The sequence below is a fragment of the Oncorhynchus clarkii genome, chromosome 26 (assembly GCF_045791955.1).
Source record: "Oncorhynchus clarkii lewisi isolate Uvic-CL-2024 chromosome 26, UVic_Ocla_1.0, whole genome shotgun sequence".
Taxonomy (NCBI): Eukaryota; Metazoa; Chordata; class Actinopteri; order Salmoniformes; family Salmonidae; genus Oncorhynchus; species Oncorhynchus clarkii.
In genome coordinates, this window is record NC_092172.1 from 46,257,646 (window position 1) to 46,280,432 (window position 22,787).

At 42.9% G+C, this 22,787-nt stretch overlaps 1 protein-coding gene across 1 annotated transcript in view; it reads left to right on the top strand.

The window, feature by feature from the left end:
- Window positions 1-22,787, top strand: part of LOC139385252 (vacuolar protein sorting 13 homolog C) — a 204,483-nt gene that overhangs the window by 180,306 nt on the left and 1,390 nt on the right. The window contains exons 77-83 of the mRNA XM_071130409.1: window positions 2,741-2,816; window positions 3,051-3,214; window positions 8,007-8,052; window positions 8,899-9,022; window positions 14,481-14,595; window positions 18,652-18,743; window positions 21,430-21,553. Of these exons, the coding sequence (XP_070986510.1) occupies window positions 2,741-2,816; window positions 3,051-3,214; window positions 8,007-8,052; window positions 8,899-9,022; window positions 14,481-14,595; window positions 18,652-18,743; window positions 21,430-21,553 (741 nt within the window). The remainder of the gene's footprint in view (window positions 1-2,740; window positions 2,817-3,050; window positions 3,215-8,006; window positions 8,053-8,898; window positions 9,023-14,480; window positions 14,596-18,651; window positions 18,744-21,429; window positions 21,554-22,787) is intronic.

Sequence of the window (22,787 nt, forward strand, 5' to 3'; positions counted from 1 at the left end):
TAGTGTAGGTTATCTAGATGGTTAGGTCTGTAGTGGGGTTATCTAGATGGTTAGGTCTGTAGTGAGGTTATCTAGATGGTTAGGTCTGTAGTGGGGTTATCTAGATGGTTGGGTCTGTAGTGGGGTTATCTAGATGGTTAGGTCTGTAGTGAGGTTATCTAGATGGTTAGGTCTGTAGTGAGGTTATCTAGATGGTTAGGTCTGTAGTGGGGTTATCTAGATGGTTAGGTCTGTAGTGGGGTTATCTAGATGGTTAGGTCTGTAGTGAGGTTATCTAGATGGTTGGGTCTGTAGTGGGGTTATCTAGAGGTTAGGTCTGTAGTGGGGTTATCTAGGTTAGGTCTGTAGTGAGGTTATCTAGATGGTTAGGTCTGTAGTGGGGTTATCTAGATGGTTAGGTCTGTAGTGGGGTTATCTAGATGGTTAGGTCTGTAGTGAGGGATGGTTATCTAGATGGTTAGGTCTGTAGTGAGTGGGGTTATCTAGATGGTTAGGTCTGTAGTGAGGTTATCTAGATGGTTGGGGTAGTGAGGTCTGTAGTGAGGTTATCTAGATGGTTAGGTCTGTAGTGGGGTTATCTAGATGGTTAGGTCTGTAGTGGGGTTATCTAGATGGTTAGGTCTGTAGTGAGGTTATCTAGATGGTTAGGTCTGTAGTGGGGTTATCTAGATGGTTAGGTCTGTAGTGGGGTTATCTAGATGGTTAGGTCTGTAGTGAGGTTATCTAGATGGTTAGGTCTGTAGTGAGGTTATCTAGATGGTTAGGTCTGTAGTGGGGTTATCTAGATGGTTAGGTCTGTAGTGAGGTTATCTAGATGGTTAGGTCTGTAGTGGTTAGGTCTGTAGTGAGGTTATCTAGATGGTTAGGTCTGTAGTGAGGTTATCTAGATGGTTGGGTCTGTAGTGAGGTTATCTAGATGGTTAGGTCTGTAGTGTAGGTTATCTAGATGGTTAGGTCTGTAGTGAGGTTATCTAGATGGTTAGGTCTGTAGTGGGGTTATCTAGATTGGGGTTATCTAGATGGTTAGAGGTCTGTAGTGAGGTTATCTAGATGGTTAGGTCTGTAGTGGGGTTATCTAGATGGTTAGGTTATCTAGATGGTTAGGTCTGTAGTGGGGTTATCTAGATGGTTAGGTCTGTAGTGAGGTTATCTAGATGGTTAGGTCTGTAGTGGGGTTATCTAGATGGTTAGGTCTGTAGTGAGGTTATCTAGATGGTTAGGTCTGTAGTGAGGTTATCTAGATGGTTAGGTCTGTAGTGAGGTCTGTAGTGAGGTTATCTAGATGGTTAGGTCTGTAGTGGGGTTATCTAGATGGTTGGGTCTGTAGTGAGGTTATCTAGATGGGTCTGTAGTTAGGTTATCTAGATGGTTAGGTCTGTAGTGGGGGTTATCTAGATGGTTAGGTCTGTAGTGAGGTTATCTAGATGGTTAGGTCTGTAGTGGGGTAGTGATGGTTAGGTCTGTAGTGGAGGTTATCTAGATGGTTAGGTCTGTAGTGAGGTTATCTAGATGGTTAGGTCTGTAGTGGGGTTATCTAGATGGTTAGGTCTGTAGTGAGGTTATCTAGATGGTTAGGTCTGTAGTGAGGTTATCTAGATGGTTGGGTCTAGATGTTGGGTCTGTAGGGGTTATCTAGATGGTTAGGTCTGTAGTGAGGTTATCTAGATGGTTAGGTCTGTAGTGAGGTTATCTAGATGGTTGGGTCTGTAGTGGGTCTAGATGGTTAGGTCTGTAGTGGGGTTATCTAGATGGTTAGGTCTGTAGTGAGGTTATCTAGATGGTTAGGTCTGTAGTGAGGTGAGGTTATGGTTAGGTCTGTAGTAGATCTAGACGGTTAGGGTAGATGGTTAGGTCTGTAGTGAGGTTATCTAGATGGTTAGGTCTGTAGTGAGGTTATCTAGATGGTTAGGTCTAGATGGTTAGGTGTAGGATTATCTAGATGGTTAGGTCTGTAGTGGGGTTATCTAGATGGTTAGGTCTGTAGTGAGGTTATCTAGATGGTTAGGTCTGTAGTGAGGTTATCTAGATGGTTAGGTCTGTAGTGAGGTTATCTAGATGGTTAGGTCTGTAGTGAGGTTATCTAGATGGTTAGGTCTGTAGTGAGGTCTGTGGTGGGGTTATCTAGATGGTTAGGTCTGTAGTGAGGTTATCTAGATGGTTAGGTCTGTAGTGAGGTTATCTAGATGGTTAGGTCTGTAGTGGGGTTATCTAGATGGTTGGGTCTGTAGTGGGGTCTGTAGTGGGGTTATCTAGATGGTTAGGTCTGTAGTGAGGTTATCTAGATGCTTAGGTCTGTAGTGAGGTTATCTAGATGCTTAGGTCTGTAGTGAGGTTATCTAGATGGTTAGGTCTGTAGTGAGGTTATCTAGATGGTTAGGTCTGTAGTGGGGTTATCTAGATGGTTAGGTCTGTAGTGAGGTTATCTAGATGGTTAGGTCTGTAGTGGGGTTATCTAGATGGTTAGGTCTGTAGTGGGGTTATCTAGATGGTTAGGTCTGTAGTGGGGTTATCTAGATGGTTAGGTCTGTAGTGAGGTTATCTAGATGGTTAGGTCTGTAGTGGGGTTATCTAGATGGTTAGGTCTGTAGTGGGGTTATCTAGATGGTTAGGTCTGTAGTGAGGTTATCTAGATGGTTAGGTCTGTAGTGAGGTTATCTAGATGGTTAGGTCTGTAGTGAGGTTATCTAGATGGTTAGGTTTGTAGTGACTCCTGACATTCCTTGGTGGTGTTGTGTTATAGGGAGCCGTTCAGGGACCCGAGGAGTTCGCTGAGGGCTTTGTGATCGGAGTACGCAGTCTACTGGGTCACACTGTCGGTAAGTGTGTGTGTGTGTGTGTACTCTTGTGTGTTTACCACATGAGGTTGGTGGCACTTTAATTTGGGGAGGACGGGGCTCGTGGTAATGGCTGGAGCGGAATCAGTGGAATGTTATCAAATCCATGGTTTCCATGGTTTCCATGTGTTTGATGCCGTTCTGGACGTCATTATGAGCCGTCCTCCCCTCAGCAGCCTGAGTATATCTGAATGTCTTCTCTCTCCTCCCCACCAGGTGGCGCTGCGGGCATGGTGTCCCGTATTACGGGGTCAGTGGGTAAAGGACTGGCTGCCATCACCATGGATAAAGAGTACCAGCAAAAAAGACGGGAGGAGATGAACAGACCACCCAGAGACTTTGGAGAGAGTCTGGCCAAGGGAGGCATGGGATTCTTTAAGGTACCACTGTGGTGCTCTGATCATTAATAACAGACAGTCTTTAAGGTAGTTCTCTGATCATTAATAACAGACAGTCTTTAAGGGACCACTGTAGTTCTCTGATCATTAATAACAGACAGTCTTTAAGGTTGTTCTCTGATCATTAATAACAGACCATCTTTAAGGGACCACTGTAGTTCTCTGATCGTTAATAACAGACAATATTTAAGGGACCACTGTAGTTCTCTGATCGTTAATAACAGACAGTCTTTAAGGGACCACTGTAGTTCTCTGATCGTTAATAACAGACAATATTTAAGGGACCACTGTAGTTCTCTGATCATTAATAACAGACAGTCTTTAAGGTAGTTCTCAGATCATTAATAACAGACAGTCTTTAAGGTAGTTCTCTGATCGTTAATAACAGACAGTCTTTAAGGTACCACTGTAGTTCTCTGATCATTAATAACAGACAGTCTTTAAGGGACCACTGTAGTTCTCTGATCATTAATAACAGACAGTCTTTAAGGTAGTTCTCTGATCATTAATAACAGACAGTCTTTAAGGTAGTTCTCTGATCATTAATAACAGACAGTCTTTAAGGTAGTTCTCTGATCATTAATAACAGACAGTCTTTAAGGTAGTTCTCTGATCATTAATAACAGACAGTATTTAAGGTAGTTCTCTGATCATTAATAACAGACAGTCTTTAAGGGACCACTGTAGTTCTCTGATCATTAATAACAGACAGTCTTTAAGGGACCACTGTAGTTCTCTGATCATTAATAACAGACAGTCTTTAAGGTAGTTCTCTGATCATTAGTAACAGACAGTATTCAAGGGACCACTGTAGTTCTCTGATCATTAATAACAGACAGTCTTTAAGGGACCACTAGTTCTCTGATCATTAATAACAGACAGTCTTTAAGGTAGTTCTCTGATCATTAATAACAGACAGTCTTTAAGGTAGTTCTCTGATCGTTAATAACAGACAGTCTTTAAGGGACCACTAGTTCTCTGATCATTAATAACAGACAGTCTTTAAGGGACCACTAGTTCTCTGATCATTAATAACAGACACTTTATCCAGAGACCCGTAGTGAACCACTCAATTCCGATAAAAGCAATTCACATAGAAAATATACGAGGGGAATTGGGATTTCAGTTTACTTCCTAAAACGGACTGAATTAACTCTGGACGTGACCACAACCCTGCGGGGAACACATGTCCGTTTGTATGTCGCCCATGTGGGGGAGTAAAACACACCCTAAACTGTGGGGTTGAAAGCACATGTTCCAATATTGTCCTTGGTGATGAGTCAGGGGAGTTTAAGGTCCTGTGTTGAATATATAAACCGATGATTCAACAACACATTACATGAGCAGCATCCCAAATGGCCCCCCTATTCCCCATGTAGTGCACTACTTTTGACCAGGGCCCTATAGGGCTATATAGGAACTAGGGCGCCATTTTGGGAAGCATCCGTGTGGTTGCCTACAGCACGACCTTGACATTATAGTACTAAAAGGTAATTATACTGCATGATGTGCATTTTAATGTAAAATCCTTTTTGCAGGAGTGGGCTTTAAATCAATAGATTTAACGTTACAGACAGAATATAGGGGGAAACTGCTCATGTAAAGCCACCTCTATTGATACAGGAGCTAAAGTAGGGTTGTCTACAGTAGGGTCGTCTACCTCTATTGATACAGGACCTACAGTAGGGTCGTCTACCTCTATTGATACAGGACCTAAAGTAGGGTCGTCTACAGTAGGGTCGTCTACCTCTATTGATACAGGACCTAAAGTAGGGTCGTCTACAGTAGGGTCGTCTACCTCTATTGATAGAGGACCTACAGTAGGGTCGTCTACCTCTATTGATACAGGACCTAAAGTAGGGTTGTCTACAGTAGGGTCGTCTACCTCTATTGATTCAGGACCTACAGTAGGGTTGTCTACCTCTATTGATACAGGACCTAAAGTAGGGTCGTCTACCTCTATTGATACAGGACCTAAAGTAGGGTTGTCTACAGTAGGGTCGTCTACCTCTATTGATTCAGGACCTAAAGTAGGGTTGTCTACAGTAGGGTCGTCTACCTCTATTGATTCAGGACCTACAGTAGGGTTGTCTACCTCTATTGATACAGGACCTAAAGTAGGGTCGTCTACCTCTATTGATACAGGACCTAAAGTAGGGTTGTCTACAGTAGGGTCGTCTACCTCTATTGATTCAGGACCTAAAGTAGGGTTGTCTACAGTAGGGTCGTCTACCTCTATTGATTCAGGACCTACAGTAGGGTTGTCTACCTCTATTGATTCAGGACCTAAAGTAGGGTCGTCTACCTCAATTGATTCAGGACCTAAAGTAGGGTTGTCTACCTCTATTGATACAGGACCTAAAGTAGGGTTGTCTACAGTAGGGTCGTCTACCTCTATTGATACAGGACCTAAAGTAGGGTCGTCTACCTCTATTGATTCAGGACCCAAAGTAGGGTCGTCTACAGTAGGGTTGTCTACCTCTATTGATACAGGACCTACAGTAGGGTCGTCTACCTCTATTGATACAGGACCTAAAGTAGGGTCGTCTACCTCTATTGATTCAGGACCTAAAGTAGGGTCGTCTACCTCTATTGATTCAGGACCTAAAGTAGGGTCGTCTACCTCTATTGATTCAGGACCTAAAGTAGGGTTGTCTACCTCTATTGATACAGGACCTAAAGTAGGGTCGTCTACCTCTATTGATACAGGACCTAAAGTAGGGTCGTCTACCTCTATTGATACAGGACCTAAAGTAGGGTTGTCTACCTCTATTGATACAGGACCTAAAGTAGGGTCGTCTACAGTAGGGTTGTCTACCTCTATTGATACAGGACCTAAAGTAGGGTCGTCTACCTCTATTGATTCAGGACCTACAGTAGGGTCGTCTACCTCTATTGATACAGGACCTAAAGTAGGGTCGTCTACCTCCTATTGATACAGGACCTAAAGTAGGGTCGTCTACCTCTATTGATACAGGACCTAAAGTAGGGTCGTCTACCTCTATTGATACAGGACCTAAAGTAGGGTCGTCTACCTCTATTGATACAGGACCTACAGTAGGGTTGTCTACCTCTATTGATTCAGGACCTAAAGTAGGTTTGTCTACCTCTATTGATACAGGACCTAAAGTAGGGTCGTCTACCTCTATTGATACAGGACCTAAAGTAGGGTCGTCTACAGTAGGGTCGTCTACCTCTATTGATTCAGGACCTAAAGTAGGGTCGTCTACCTCTATTGATACAGGACCTACAGTAGGGTTGTCTACAGTAGGGTCGTCTACCTCTATTGATACAGGACCTAAAGTAGGGTTGTCTACAGTAGGGTCGTCTACCTCTATTGATACAGGACCTAAAGTAGGGTTGTCTACAGTAGGGTCTTCTACCTCTATTGATACAGGACCTAAAGTAGGGTCGTCTACAGTAGGGTCGTCTACCTCTATTGATACAGGACCTAAAGTAGGGTCGTCTACCTCTATTGATACAGGACCTAAAGTAGGGTCGTCTACCTCCTATTGATACAGGACCTAAAGTAGGGTCGTCTACCACTATTGATACAGGACCTAAAGTAGGGTCGTCTACAGTAGGGTCGTCTACCTCTATTGATACAGGACCTAAAGTAGGGTTGTCTACCTCTATTGATACAGGACCTACAGTAGGGTCGTCTACCTCTATTGATACAGGACCTAAAGTAGGGTCGTCTACCTCTATTGATTCAGGACCTAAAGTAGGGTTGTCTACCTCTATTGATACAGGACCTAAAGTAGGGTCGTCTACCTCTATTGATACAGGACCTAAAGTAGGGTCGTCTACCTCTATTGATTCAGGACCTAAAGTAGGGTCGTCTACCTCTATACATTCAGGACCTAAAGTAGGGTTGTCTACCTCCTATTGATACAGGACCTAAAGTAGGGTCGTCTACCTCCTATTGATACAGGACCTAAAGTAGGGTCGTCTACCTCTATTGATACAGGACCTAAAGTAGGGTCGTCTACCTCTATTGATACAGGACCTAAAGCAGGGTCGTCTACCTCTATTGTATTCAGGACCTAAAGTAGGGTCGTCTACCTCTATTGATACAGGACCTACAGTAGGGTCGTCTACCTCTATTGATACAGGACCTAAAGTAGGGTCGTCTACCTCCTATTGATACAGGACCTACAGTAGGGTCGTCTACAGTAGGGTTGTCTACCTCTATTGATTCAGGACCTACAGTAGGGTCGTCTACCTCTATTGATACAGGACCTAAAGTAGGGTCGTCTACCTCTATTGATACAGGACCTACAGTAGGGTTGTCTACCTCCTATTGATTCAGGACCTAAAGTAGGGTCGTCTACAGTAGGGTCGTCTACCTCTATTGATACAGGACCTAAAGTAGGGTCGTCTACCTCTATTGATACAGGACCTAAAGTAGGGTCGTCTACCTCTATTGATACAGGACCTAAAGTAGGGTCGTCTACAGTAGGGTCGTCTACCTCCTATTGATACAGGAGCTAAAGTAGGGTCGTCTACCTCTATTGATACAGGACCTAAAGTAGGGTCGTTGCTTGTCTTCTGTCCCGGTGGCCTCCTTTAGCAGTCATGATAAGGCCAAGTTTTTCAAAACACAACAACAAATTAACCCTCTTCATTCAGGACAATTTCATGTTAAATGTAATTTCCTCCCGCACAGAGTGGTTTTCAAGAGGTTGCTCTTTCCTGTTAGTCTTGAATAGACCTTTGTGTCGGATACAATGGAGCCCTGACGGTCCTCTCTCCTCTCTGTCTCTCTCTGTAGGGGGTCGTTGGTGGGGTAACAGGCATCGTCACCAAACCTGTGGAAGGTATGTTTATTCACAACGCTCTGACCTGTTGCTGAACTCTTCTTCTCCTCCCGTCACTCATAAATGTTCAATACATATTTCCTTTCCAATTTTGTGTGGAAACAGACGTTTCTCTCAACCGTTCAAAAAATTTGGAGAATATATAGAATGTACACTGAGTGGACAAAACATTAGGAACACCTGCTCTTTCCGTGACACAGACTGACCAGGTGAATCCAGGTGAAAGCTATGATCCCTTATTGATGTCACCTGTTAAATCCACTTCAATCAGTGTAGATGAAGGGGAGGAGTCAGATTAAAGATGAAGGGGAGGAGTCAGATTAAAGATGAAGGGGAGGAGTCAGATTAAATGTGGATGATCTTGTTCCTGTCGTGTTTGTAAACACCCTGGTAGGTTGATTATTAACCTGAACCAGATTACAGGAACTGGTGACAGTGAGAAGCTTCCTGTTGAGTGGACAGCTTGATGAAAACCAGTCAATATTCAGGTCCCCAAGAAAGTAGACCTATCTGTTTACATCACATACACTATCAAGCATTTCACACCCATTATTTAGATACTGACGGTTAGCCTATAGCAGCCACACCACTTCAATAACACTTGACATAAGATCTTCTCTAAGCATTACAGGGATATGGATATCACATCCCCAATAGAGGTAGACGACCCTACGGGGGAGGTGTGCAACTCGATATTAGGAAGGTGTTCTTAATGTTTTGTACGCTCAACGTATGTGGAACATAACCTTACTATATTTCCAGTGTAGTTGGTTTTGTGGGTTAAGCTTTTCTAAACCTGAGGTCTAACTCTTGTTTGATTCTCTGTCTCTCTATCGCCCCCCTCAGGGGCCAAGAAGGAGGGAGCGGCGGGGTTCTTCAAGGGCATAGGGAAGGGTCTGGTGGGGGTGGTGGCCAGGCCGACAGGGGGCATCGTAGACATGGCCTCCAGCACCTTCCAAGGCATACAGAGGTTAGTAGAGACGCGACACTACAGAGGTTAGTAGAGAGACACAGGACACTACAGAGGTTAGTAGAGACACAGGACACTACAGAGGTTAGTAGAGACACAGGACACTACAGAGGTTAGTAGAGACAAATACAGGACACTGCAGAGGTTAGTAGAGACATACAGGACACTACAGAGGTTAGTAGAGACGCGACACTACAGAGGTTAGTAGAGAGACACAGGACACTACAGAGGTTAGTAGAGACACAGGACACTGCAGAGGTTAGTAGAGAAACACAGGACACTACAGAGGTTAGTAGAGACACAGGACACTACAGGGGTTAGTAGAGACACAGGACACTACAGCGGTTAATAGAGACACAGGACACTACAGAGGTTAGTAGAGACACAGGACACTACAGAGGTTAGTAGAGACACAGGACACTACAGAGGTTAGTAGAGACAGGACACTACAGGGGTTAGTAGAGACACAGGACACTACAGAGGTTAGTAGAGACACAGGACACTACAGAGGTTAGTAGAGACACAGGACACTACAGAGGTTAGTAGAGACACAGGACACTACAGAGGTTAGTAGAGACAGGACACTACAGGGGTTAGTAGAGACACAGGACACTACAGAGGTTAGTAGAGACACAGGACACTACAGAGGTTAGTAGAGACACAGGACACTACAGAGGTTAGTAGAGACACAGGACACTACAGAGGTTAGTAGAGACAGGACACTACAGGGGTTAGTAGAGACACAGGACACTACAGAGGTTAGTAGAGACAGGACACTACAGAGGTTAGTAGACACAGGACACTACAGAGGTTAGTAGAGACAGGACACTACAGAGGTTAGTAGAGACACAGGACACTACAGAGGTTAGTAGAGACACAGGACACTACAGAGGTTAGTAGAGACGGGACACTACAGGGGTTAGTAGAGGCGGGACACTACAGAGGTTAGTAGAGACACAGGACACTACAGAGGTTAGTAGAGACACAGGACACTACAGGGGTTAGTAGAGACGGGACACTACAGAGGTTAGTAGAGACGAGACACTACAGGGGTTAGTAGAGACGGGACACTACAGAGGTTAGTAGAGACACATGACACTACAGGGGTTAGTAGAGACACAGGACACTACAGGGGTTAGTAGAGACACAGGACACTACAGGGGTTAGTAGAGACGGGACACTACAGGGGTTAGTAGAGACACAGGACACTACAGGGGTTAGTAGAGACAGGACACTACAGGGGTTAGTAGAGACACAGGACACTAGAGGTTAGTAGAGACACAGGACACTACAGGGGTTAGGAGAGATGGGACACTACAGAGGTTAGTAGAGACACAGGACACTACAGGGGTTAAGAGAGACGGGACACTACAGGGGTTAGTAGAGACACAGGACACTACAGAGGTTAGTAGAGACACAGGACACTACAGAGGTTAGTAGAGACACAGGACACTACAGAGGTTAGTAGAGACAGGACACTACAGGGGTTAGTAGAGACACAGGACACTACAGAGGTTAGTAGAGACACAGGACACTACAGAGGTTAGTAGAGACAGGACACTACAGAGGTTAGTAGAGACACATGACACTACAGAGGTTAGTAGAGACAGGACACTACAGGGGTTAGTAGAGACACATGACACTACAGAGGTTAGTAGAGACAGGACACTACAGGGGTTAGTAGAGACACAGGACACTACAGAGGTTAGTAGAGACACATGACACTACAGAGGTTAGTAGAGACAGGACACTACAGGGGTTAGTAGAGACACAGGACACTACAGGGGTTAGTAGAGACACAGGACACTACAGCGGTTAATAGAGACACAGGACACTACAGAGGTTAGTAGAGACACAGGACACTACAGAGGTTAGTAGAGACACAGGACACTACAGAGGTTAGTAGAGACAGGACACTACAGGGGTTAGTAGAGACACAGGACACTACAGGGGTTAGTAGAGACACAGGACACTACAGAGGTTAGTAGAGACACAGGACACTACAGAGGTTAGTAGAGACAGGACACTACAGGGGTTAGTAGAGACACAGGACACTACAGAGGTTAGTAGAGACACAGGACACTACAGAGGTTAGTAGAGACACAGGACACTACAGAGGTTAGTAGAGACACAGGACACTACAGAGGTTAGTAGAGACAGGACACTACAGGGGTTAGTAGAGACACAGGACACTACAGAGGTTAGTAGAGACAGGACACTACAGAGGTTAGTAGACACAGGACACTACAGAGGTTAGTAGAGACAGGACACTACAGAGGTTAGTAGAGACACAGGACACTACAGAGGTTAGTAGAGACACAGGACACTACAGAGGTTAGTAGAGACGGGACACTACAGGGGTTAGTAGAGGCGGGACACTACAGAGGTTAGTAGAGACACAGGACACTACAGAGGTTAGTAGAGACACAGGACACTACAGGGGTTAGTAGAGACGGGACACTACAGAGGTTAGTAGAGACGAGACACTACAGGGGTTAGTAGAGACGGGACACTACAGAGGTTAGTAGAGACACATGACACTACAGGGGTTAGTAGAGACACAGGACACTACAGGGGTTAGTAGAGACACAGGACACTACAGGGGTTAGTAGAGACGGGACACTACAGGGGTTAGTAGAGACACAGGACACTACAGGGGTTAGTAGAGACAGGACACTACAGGGGTTAGTAGAGACACAGGACACTACAGGGGTTAGTAGAGACGGGACACTACAGGGGTTAGTAGAGACACAGGACACTACAGAGGTTAGTAGAGACGGGACACTACAGGGGTTAGTAGAGACAGGACACTACAGGGGTTAGTAGAGACGGGACACTACAGAGGTCAGTAGAGACACAGGACACTACAGGGGTTAGTAGAGACACAGGACACTACAGGGGTTAGTAGAGACACAGGACACTACAGGGGTTAGTAGAGACGGGACACTACAGGGGTTAGTAGAGACGGGACACTACAGGGGTTAGTAGAGACACAGGACACTACAGGGGTTAGTAGAGACACAGGACACTACAGGGGTTAGTAGAGACACAGGACACTACAGGGGTTAGTAGAGACGGGACACTACAGGGGTTAGTAGAGACACAGGACACTACAGGGGTTAGTAGAGACACAGGACACTACAGGGGTTAGTAGAGACGGGACACTACAGGGGTTAGTAGAGACGGGACACTACAGGGGTTAGTAGAGACACAGGACACTACAGGGGTTAGTAGAGACGGGACACTACAGGGGTTATTGTGATTTATGTGGAATGCTTTGTTTAATGTGGTATTGTGTAACATTATTTATGTCTCTGTCTGCCGGTCATAACCATGTTTGTTGCTTTATGTTCTGTACCTTATAATTCTGACTAATTTTGTTAACTGTTCTGTTTTCATTTTGTTTTCTCATAAGTTAATGCCTTGGAGATGTTGTTTTTGTCTTTCTGTTGAGTGAGTATTTGGTGAGATGTGAGAAAGCTTTGGTAATGACTGGTCGGCCATAGTGAACACTTGATGTTCACGTGACCCACACCGGGATCATAGGGGAGGGGTTTGGGACTATAGGGGAGGGGTTTGGGACTATAGGGGAGGGGGGAGGGACTATGTGGGAGGGGTTTGGGACTATAGGGGGGGGATTTGGGACTATGTGGGAGGGGTTTGGGATAATAGGGGAGGGGTTTGGGATAATAGGGGAGGGGTTTGGGATCATAGGGGAGGGATTTGGGACTATAGGGGGGGGGGTCATAGGGGAGGGATTTGGGACTATAGGGGATGGGTTTGGGACTATAGGGGAGGGGTTTGGCTGGCATGGAGGGTTAGTTGTCTTTCTCTTAGATCAGATTGTCTGTCAGAGAGGTAAGTGACTGCATGATGTTAAAGTAGTTATTATGCTGTTATATAACATGTTACAGATCAAACCAAAGGAAATGATTGGTTAACGCTCAACATTTAACCCCTCCCCTCCATCATTGTTAACACTGCTTCTGCCCTGACTCCTCCCCCTGCTCCATTCTGCAGCATCGTGAGGTTCCAACAGACTAAGCCCATGAGGACTGAACAGACTGGGAGAGAGCACATTGGTCATCACATTGGTCAGATCGCTTATGGAAGCCCCTCCTCCACCTGTTCTCTCCTCTGGGATTGGCCGACTGCACTAAACCCATGAGGACTGAACAGACTGGGAGAGAGCGAGACTATATTGTTACCGTAAATCTCTTAAAGATTAGAGCTGCTGTTCTCAGCAGATCGCTCTGTATCTCAGTAACGTAAACATCACATTGGTCAGATCGCTTATAGAAGCCCCTCCTCCACCTGTTCTCTCCTCTGGGATTGGCCGACTGCACGAGCGCACGACCACTGCCATGCAGAGATTGGCAGTTTGGCAACGTTTTTTTGTTGCAAAAAATATATATATAATTATAAAATCCACCACATGTCAGGAACCCAAGTTATATCGCCCCTGGGGGCTCCAGGTCTGTGATAGACTGATGTAATGCATCGTAGACTGGAATGGCGTTTTGTACCGCCCCCGAGGGCTCCAGGTCTGTGATAGACTGTAATGCATCGTAGACTGGAATGGCGTTTTGGGGGGGGGGGAATGTGCTGGAATGTAGCTGGGTTAGTTTACATTGTTGATACGGAGGCTGAAATGACTGGACGACACAGCCAAGTAGACCATTCAGTCTCTACTGTCACTTTATCCCCCCCCCTCTAGCTTTCTCATAACCTCCCTTCCTCCTCCTCTCACCTCTCAGGTACCTAATGTTCAGCCAAAACATTCCTAATCCCCCAGTGGTTCTGTTTTGCCGAAACCCCCCCCCCCCCCCCCCCCCCCACCATCACATAGTATTAATGTCCATGCACCACATCATTCATTATCCTTCACAAAGCATATTAATCACCTATCAATTCCTGATAACCTGATGAAATTATTGTTCCATGCTTTCACACTAGAGATAACGAAAGGTGAGATACTGGAACACACACACACACACACACACACATACACGTGCGCGCGCGTACGTGCACGCACCGTTTGCCTCCCCCTTTTGGGCTGAACGGGTTTTCTAAGTTAGTGATTTCTTTCAGAAGCAGGATTCTGTTAGTGCTGATTTGTTTTTGTTGTAATATTGTCCTACTCTGCTACTGTGTCTGGCTCATTGGGAAGACTTTACAGAGCAGTTTTGTTATGAGTTGGGGTCCGAAAGCAAACTACTTCTTGTTCTTGCTCTTGATTCATGAAACCCTTCTGGGATGGTGGGGGTTGTGATTGGCTCTGTGAGATATGACGGTGCGTTCTGATTGGCTCTGTGAGATATGACGGTGCTTTCTGATTGGCTCTGTGAGATATGACGGTGCGTTCTGATTGGCTCTCTGAGATATGACAGTGCATTTTGATCAGGCTGTGAGATCTCTGACGGTACGTTGCGATCTGACGGCGCGTTGTGATTGGCAGGGTGGCAGAGTCGACAGAGGAAGTGACCAAGCTGAGGCCGGTCAGACTGATCCGAGAGGACGGAATCATTCGACCTTACGACCAGGAGGACGCCAAGGGATACGACCTTTTCCAGGTTAGAAACCCACCTTAGAAGGACACTAAAACACCCATGGCTGGAGGTAGACTTGTCCAGGTCGTAGAAAAAGGGGACCATATAACAACTAGTGCTTTTTCCTATTTCAGTTTCTGCACTTTTCTATTCTAAATTATATATTTTAATTTTTCCTTATACAGTGTATTATATGTCAATCTGAAAGTGTCATCTTGAAACCAATGAGTTTAATCTTTTGTCTTTACAGAAATGAAACACTCATGTCTTTCTCTTTGACACACCCGATGGCCTTGAAGTGTTTTTCCACTTCTAATTTCCTCCCTGTCCTTTTGTTTTTCTCTCTCCTTCTCTTTCTCTCCTTCTCTTTCTCTCTCTCTCTCTCTCTCTCTCTTCTTCATGCAGCATGATGAGGAATAGAAGGGGTTGAGGTTGATTATGGGGGTTGTGTGTTTTCTACGTGATGTAATTCAAGTCCTAGCAATCAATTATCTTAGTTCTATCAACGGTCAGTTAAAATGTCTGATCGTTGTCGACACACACACACACATAGGTGAAGCTCTGTGTCAAAGTTCAAACTCCCTTTTTCTATATCTGGTTTGTAAATGTGTATACTATGCTGATTTCATGACTCTTAATTCAGTTTTCTTGGCTGAAGACTGCATTGTTTTGCCAAAGGGAAAACATCTCTGTCCGTACAATACCTCAGTCTTGTTTTTTTTAAGTCAGGGTTTTTTCGTATTACTTTTGCCGAATTAAATCTTTTCCAATTTTATTTCGTATTTACACAATTAGGAAATGAAACGATTTAGCCTGCTATAATATATGCAGATCATTTGTCCAGCCCTTTATAAACTACCCTATATACAAAAAATAATAATAATAATAATAAATGATTGAAAATAATATTTTACTAAAGAAATGTAGTCTTGTTCTTTTTGACTAGTAACGATACTCCAGCAGACATTTGCAATATTTTCTATAAAAGGTTCACAGCGTCACCTTGGAAATCACTGCTTTCCTATCTTTATATACAGTATGCACTCATATTGACGCTATACTCTTACATTCGTTTGTCTATGAGTTACTATAACCGTATGCTAACTGATTTAGAAACTGTGCTGTTGTTCAAAGAAGCATGACCAAATTAATGTTATGTTTGATAGATACTTTGTAATTATTTTCCTATATATATATATATATATATATATATATATATATATATATATATATATATTGTAATTATTTTACAACATATATATATATATATATATATATATATATATATATATATATACATATATATATATATATTACAATCCATAACTCCCTAGTTAGTCTGACTGCCTTAAACTATATGAATGTATGTTAATGTGACGGGTAATGGTTTGTTTCTATTGGTCAATACATTCACTATGTGACGGGTAATGCTTTGTTTCTATTGGTCAATGCATTCACTATGTTCTATTGTCTGTGTGTGATGTCACTTTCAACCTGAAATCTAATAAACCTATATACACTCACTTAATTACATGTGGAAAATCCATTGCGATGATTTGCTCGTTGACGGGTAAAGTTTGCTTAGAAAGGGAAGTTTAGCTACAACATAATCGTGTTGTTATTATTAGATTACAGATGAAGACATCGAGCTGTGTTCCAATACTCATACTCACCCCACTAACCATATTATTCGTGACGTGAATTGAGTATATAGTATGCTTCTTGGTTGTGGTATGGCTATAGTTAGTATGACAAAAGTTCCCGGATGTTGTACTAAATCCACCAAAATACGAAGTGTACATGCAGTGGACACACTTTCCGTGCTTTTAGGACCCATAATGCAATTCTTCAGAAAATGGGCGTGGCTTCACAACGTTTTCAGATTTGAAGAACATATGCAGAGGAGAGCAGAGACAAATTCATTGCTTTAGCTAATTATGACAAATGTTGAGCAATGTAATAACTTTTAAAATAAGTTTTGTTACACATTATGTTGGCTGACAACTTATTATCAACACTGTCCTTACGAACTGCATAGCATTACAGCAGTATGTACCGGTATGTTAGCTGACAACTTATTACCTACGTTGTCCTTACGAACTGCATAGCATTACAGCAGTGCGTACCGGTATGTTAGCTAGTTACCTAACGTTAATTGGCTACTAATAGATCAAACTTGCCAGGCAGTATATTAACGATCTGCTATCTAATTACCCAACGTTTATTGACTTGATTAATTACATCATTCTTAGCTAAGTGGTGTAGTCATTGTGCGTTTCAATCGACATTGTTAACTATGGCTATCTATTCCCGATTTCAGAGCACTCTCGCGCAGAATAACTGATGAATTTACAAAACGCTCAACACCAGTAGAATACGGCCGGTGTCAATAAACGTCAGCAAAAAAATTAATAAACGTAATTAAATTGTTGCCAGGAGCAGTTCCATTCACCAATGCTCTGGATAACATGAAAACAGCCTAACCAGGTCTGTTAGGCCGAGTAAAACGGTCGGAGTGAGGTGTTCTTTAAGTAGCTAGCCGACGTTAGCCAGTTAGCTTGGGTGCTTGACTGCCGTTGAACGCTCGGATCAACACTACTCCTCGCGTGCTCTCAACGGACAATCTGGTGTTCTTTAAGTAGCTAGCCGACGTTAGCCAGTTAGCTTGGGTGCTTGACTGCCGTTGAACGCTCGGATCAACACTACTCCTCGCGTGCTCTCAACGGACAATCTGGTGTTCTTTAAGTAGCTAGCCGACGTTAGCCAGTTAGCTTGGGTGCTTGACTGCCGTTGAACGCTCGGATCAACACTACTCCTCGCGTGCTCTCAACGGACAATCTGGTGTTCTTTAAGTAGCTAGCCGACGTTAGCCAGTTAGCTTGGGTGCTTGACTGCCGTTGAACGCTCGGATCAACACTACTCCTCGCGTGCTCTCAACGGACAATCTGGTGTTCTTTAAGTAGCTAGCCGACGTTAGCCAGTTAGCTTGGGTGCTTGACTGCCGTTGAACGCTCGGATCAACACTACTCCTCGTGTGCTCAACTCAAACGCTCTCAATTTTACAAACGGACAATCTGGCAACGCTCTGGATTTGACGAAGGCCCAGAGAGCGCACTCCAGATTTGAATTATACAAACACACACCCGAAATCGTAAAATGTTTAGCTAGTCATTTGTTAATAACGCTCCAGCAGGTATATCTCTCTAGTCACCCCCAAAACCAATTCTTTCTTTGGCCGCCTCTCCTTCCAGTTCTCTGCTGCCAATGACTGGAACGAACTACAAAAATCTCTGAAACTGGAAACACTTATCTCCCTCACTAGCTTTAAGCACCAACTGTCAGAGCAGCTCACAGATTACTGCACCTGTACATAGCCCACCTATAATTTAGCCCAAACAACTACCTCTTTCCCTACTGTATTTATTAATTTATTTATTTTGCTCCTTTGCACCCCATTATTTTTATTTCTACTTTGCACATTCTTCCACTGCAAATCTACCATTCCAGTGTTTTACTTGCTATATTGTATTTACTTTGCCACCATGGCCTTTTTTTGCCTTTACCTCCCTTATCTCACCTCATTTGCTCACATCGTATATAGACTTGTTTATACTGTATTATTGACTGTATGTTTGTTTTACTCCATGTGTAACTCTGTTGTTGTTTGTGTTGAACTGCTTTGCTTTATCTTGGCCAGGTCGCAATTGTAAATGAGAACTTGTTCTCAACTTGCCTAACCGGTTAAATAAAGGTGAAATAAATGAAAATAAATAAATAAATAATGCATACAAGCGGTTGCATAGCAACAGCGTCAACTTCCGGGTAGACGGGCGAGACTAGTACGCTCAACTGAAACAATACCGTTTGGTTTACAGTATACTAAAGTGAACTAATAGTATATAGTATATACTCATTATGTATGTAGTGTACAGTATGTTAGTATGGGTATTCGAACACAGCAGTGAACTAATAGTATATAGTATATACTCATTAAGTATGTAGTGTACTGTATGGTAGTATGGGTATTAGAACACAGCTAATGAATTTGTATGTTTTCACACATGGACACTGCTCCTTCAGAGGTCAGAGATCAAGCAGCTGGAAGGAGAGATCTTCAGAGAACACTGTTTGTACCCTGGACACAGGAAGACCAACGTCATAGTGACCAACAGGTACATTATGGAAGACTTCAGTTCAACGTGACTCGTGCCTCAGGGGTAGACAGTTTGTGTTTGTATATTGGGGATACTGGTTTGGGAAGACACTTAAACCTGAAAAAGGTATTTTTTAACAAATTGTGCGTTCAAGGGAAGTATTCAGACCCCTAGACTTTTTTTCCCACATTTTTGTTACTTTACAGCTTTATTCTAAAATGGATTAAATAAATACAAATTCTCAGCAATCTACACACCCCATAATGACATCACAATACCCCATAATGACATCACCATACCCCATAATGACATCACAATACCCCATAGTGACATCATCATACCCCATAATGATATCACAATACCCCATAATGACAAATTGAAAACAGGTTTGCAGACATTTTTGCAAATGTATTACAAATAAAAAATATAAATACCTTATTTACATAAGTATTTAGACCCTTTGCTATGAGACTTGAAATTGAGCTCAGGTGCATCCTGTTTCCATTGATCATCCTTGAGATGTTTCTACAACTTGATTGGACTCCACCTGTGGTAAATTCAATTGATTGGATATGATTTGGAAAGGCACACACAACAAATCGGGTCCAGTCAATTGAATTTACCACAGGTGGCCTCCAATGAGGTTGTAGAAACATCTCAAGGATGATCAATGGAAACGGGATGCACCTGAGCTCAATTTAGAGTCTCATAGCAAAGGGTCTGAATAGTTACGTAAATAAGGTATTTCAGTTTTTTAATTTGTAATAAATTAGCAACATTTTGTAAAAACCTGTTTTAGCTTTGTATTTGGGTATTGTGTTTAGATTGATGAGGGATTAAAATGTATTAAATCCATTTTAGACTAAGGTAACGTAACAAATTAAGGGAAAGGGTCTGAATACTTTCCGAATGCACCGTGTGTAAAACTACAGGACCAGTCAAACGTTTGGACACACCTGCTCATTCCAGGGTTCTAGAACACCTGCTCATTCCAGGGTTCTAGAACACCTGCTCATTCCAGGGTTCTAGAACACCTACTCATTCCAGGGTTTTTCTTTATTTTCAACTATTTTCTACATTGTAGAATAATAGTGAAGACATCAAAACTATTAAATAACACATGGAATCATGTAGTAACCAAAAAAAAGTGTTAAATAAATAAATATATTTGAGATTATTCAAAGTAGCCACCCTTTGCCTTGATGACAGCTTTGCACACTCTTGGCATTCTCTCAACCAGCTTCACCTGGAATGCTTTTCCAACAGTCTTGCAGTTGTTCCCACATATGCTAAGCACTTGTTGGCTGCATTTCCTTCGCTCTGGGGTCCAACTCATCCCAAACCATCTCAATTGGGTTGAGGTCTGGTGATTGTGGAGGCCAGGTCATCTGATGCAGCACTCCATCACTCTCATTCTTGGTCAAATAGCCTTCACACATCCTGGAGGTGTGTTGGGTCATTGTCCTGTTGAAAAACAAAAGATAGTCCCACTAAGCGCAAACCAGATGGGATGGCGTATTTCTGCAGAATGCTGTGGTAACCATGCTGGGAAGTGTGTCTTGAATTCTAAATAAACCACACCTCTTCCTCCATGCTTCACGGTGGGAACCACACATGCGGAGATCATCCGTTCACCACCTCTGCATCTTACGAAGACATTGCGGTTGGAACTGAAAATCTCATATTTGGACTCTCATCAGGACAGATTTCTACCAGTCTAATGTCCATTGCTCGTGTTTCTAGACCCAAGCCAGTTTCTTCTTCTTGTTGGTGTCCTTTAGTAGTGTGTTTCTTTGCAGCAAATTGACCATGGAGGTCTGATTCACACAGTCTCCTCTGAACAGTTGATGTTGAGATGTGTCTGTTACTTGAACTCTGTTAAGCGTTTATTTGGGCTGAAATCTGAGGTGCAGTTAACTTTAATGAACTTATCCTCTGCAGCAGAGGTAACTCTGGGTCTTCCTTTCCTGTGGCGGTCCTCATGAGAGACAGTTTCATCTTAGCGCTTGATGGTTTTTGCGAACAGCGCTTGAAGAAACTATCAAAGTTCTTGACATTTTCCGGATTGACTGACCTTCATGTCTTTAAAGTAATGATGGACTGCCTTTTCTCTTTGATTATTTGAGCTGTTCTTGCCATAATATGGACTTTGTATTAGCCCTATTTGGTAAATCTTCTGTATACCACCTCTACCTTGTCACAACACAACCGATTGGCTCAACCGCATTAAGAAGGAAAGAAATTCCACAAATGTACTTTTAACAAGGCACACCTGATAATTGAAACGCATTCCAGGTGACTACCTCGTGATGCTGGTTGAGAGAATGCCAAGAGTGTGCAAAGCTGTCATCAAGGCAAAGGATGGCTACTTTGAATAATCTTTTGATAACTTTTTTGGTCACTACATGATTCCAATATGTGTTATTTCATCGTTTTGATGTCTTCACTAAAATAAATAGTTTAAAAAAAAACTAGAATGAGTAGGTGTCTCCAAACTTTTGACTGGTACTGTAGATAGACAGACGGATACGATACAGAGTATATCTACAGCATCTATATATTCATTAAACACTCCTGCATTCATTGTGTATGAATGAACGTTACTGTCGGTGAAGAAGTATAATTATTGTAATATTGAGGTTGTCAATGTATTTTCACCCCCGTTATCACCTTCTGCCCCGCGACATCTCTTCTCCTCCTACAGGAGAGTGATGTGTGTGAAGGAGGTGGAGTTTGTGGGGCACTTCAACAAAGAGTGGGAGTGTCTGTTTGAGCATTTCTCAAGGCCTCCGTACGTGGAAGGAGGAGACCTGATGATCTACTGCAAGGTCTGCCTGAGACATTTTCCACCTGACACATTAAATAGCATCCTTAGGTCCAGTCGGGAACTATTTAAAATTCACTCGCTTGCTTACTTACTTCGTTACTTGCGTCCTTATCTCCTTGGGTGTTGTATTGGACTGAATCTATAGGAACAGAACAAGTTGTATTGGACTGAATCTATAGGAACAGAACAAGTTGTACTGGACTGAATCTATAGGAACAGAACCAGTTGTATTGGACTGAATCTATAGGAACAGAACAAGTTGTATTGGACTGAATCTATAGGAACAGAACCAGTTGTATTGGACTGAATCTATAGGAACAGAACCAGTTGTATTGGACTGAATCTATAGGAACAGAACCAGTTGTATTGGACTGAATCTATAGGAACAGAACAAGTTGTATTGGACTGAATCTATAGGAACAGAACAAGTTGTATTGGACTGAATCTATAGGAACAGAACAAGTTGTATTGGACTGAATCTATAGGAACAGAACAAGTTGTATTGGACTGAATCTATAGGAACAGAACAAGTTGTATTGGACTGAATCTATAGGAACAGAACAAGTTGTATTGGACTGAATCTCTTTGTAGGACTATAGGAACAGAACAAGTTGTATTGGACTGAATCTATAGGAACAGAACAAGTTGTATTGGACTGAATCTCTTTGTAGGACTATAGGAACAGAACAAGTTGTATTGGACTGAATCTCTTTGTAGGACTATAGGAACAGAACAAGTTGTATTGGACTGAATCTATAGGAACAGAACAAGTTGTATTGGACTGAATCTCTTTGTAGGACTATAGGAACAGAACAAGTTGTATTGGACTGAATCTATAGGAACAGAACAAGTTGTATTGGACTGAATCTATTAGGAACAGAACAAGTTGTATTGGACTGAATCTATAGGAACAGAACCAGTTGTAATGGACTGAATCTATAGGAACAGAACCAGTTGTATTGGACTGAATCTATAGGAACAGAACAAGTTGTATTGGACTGAATCTATAGGAACAGAACAAGTTGTATTGGACTGAATCTCTTTGTAGGACTATAGGAACAGAACAAGTTGTATTGGACTGAATCTATAGGAACAGAACCAGTTGTATTGGACTGAATCTCTTTGTAGGACTATAGGAACAGAACAAGTTGTATTGGACTGAATCTATAGGAACAGAACAAGTTGTATTGGACTGAATCTCTTTGTAGGACTATAGGAACAGAACAAGTTGTATT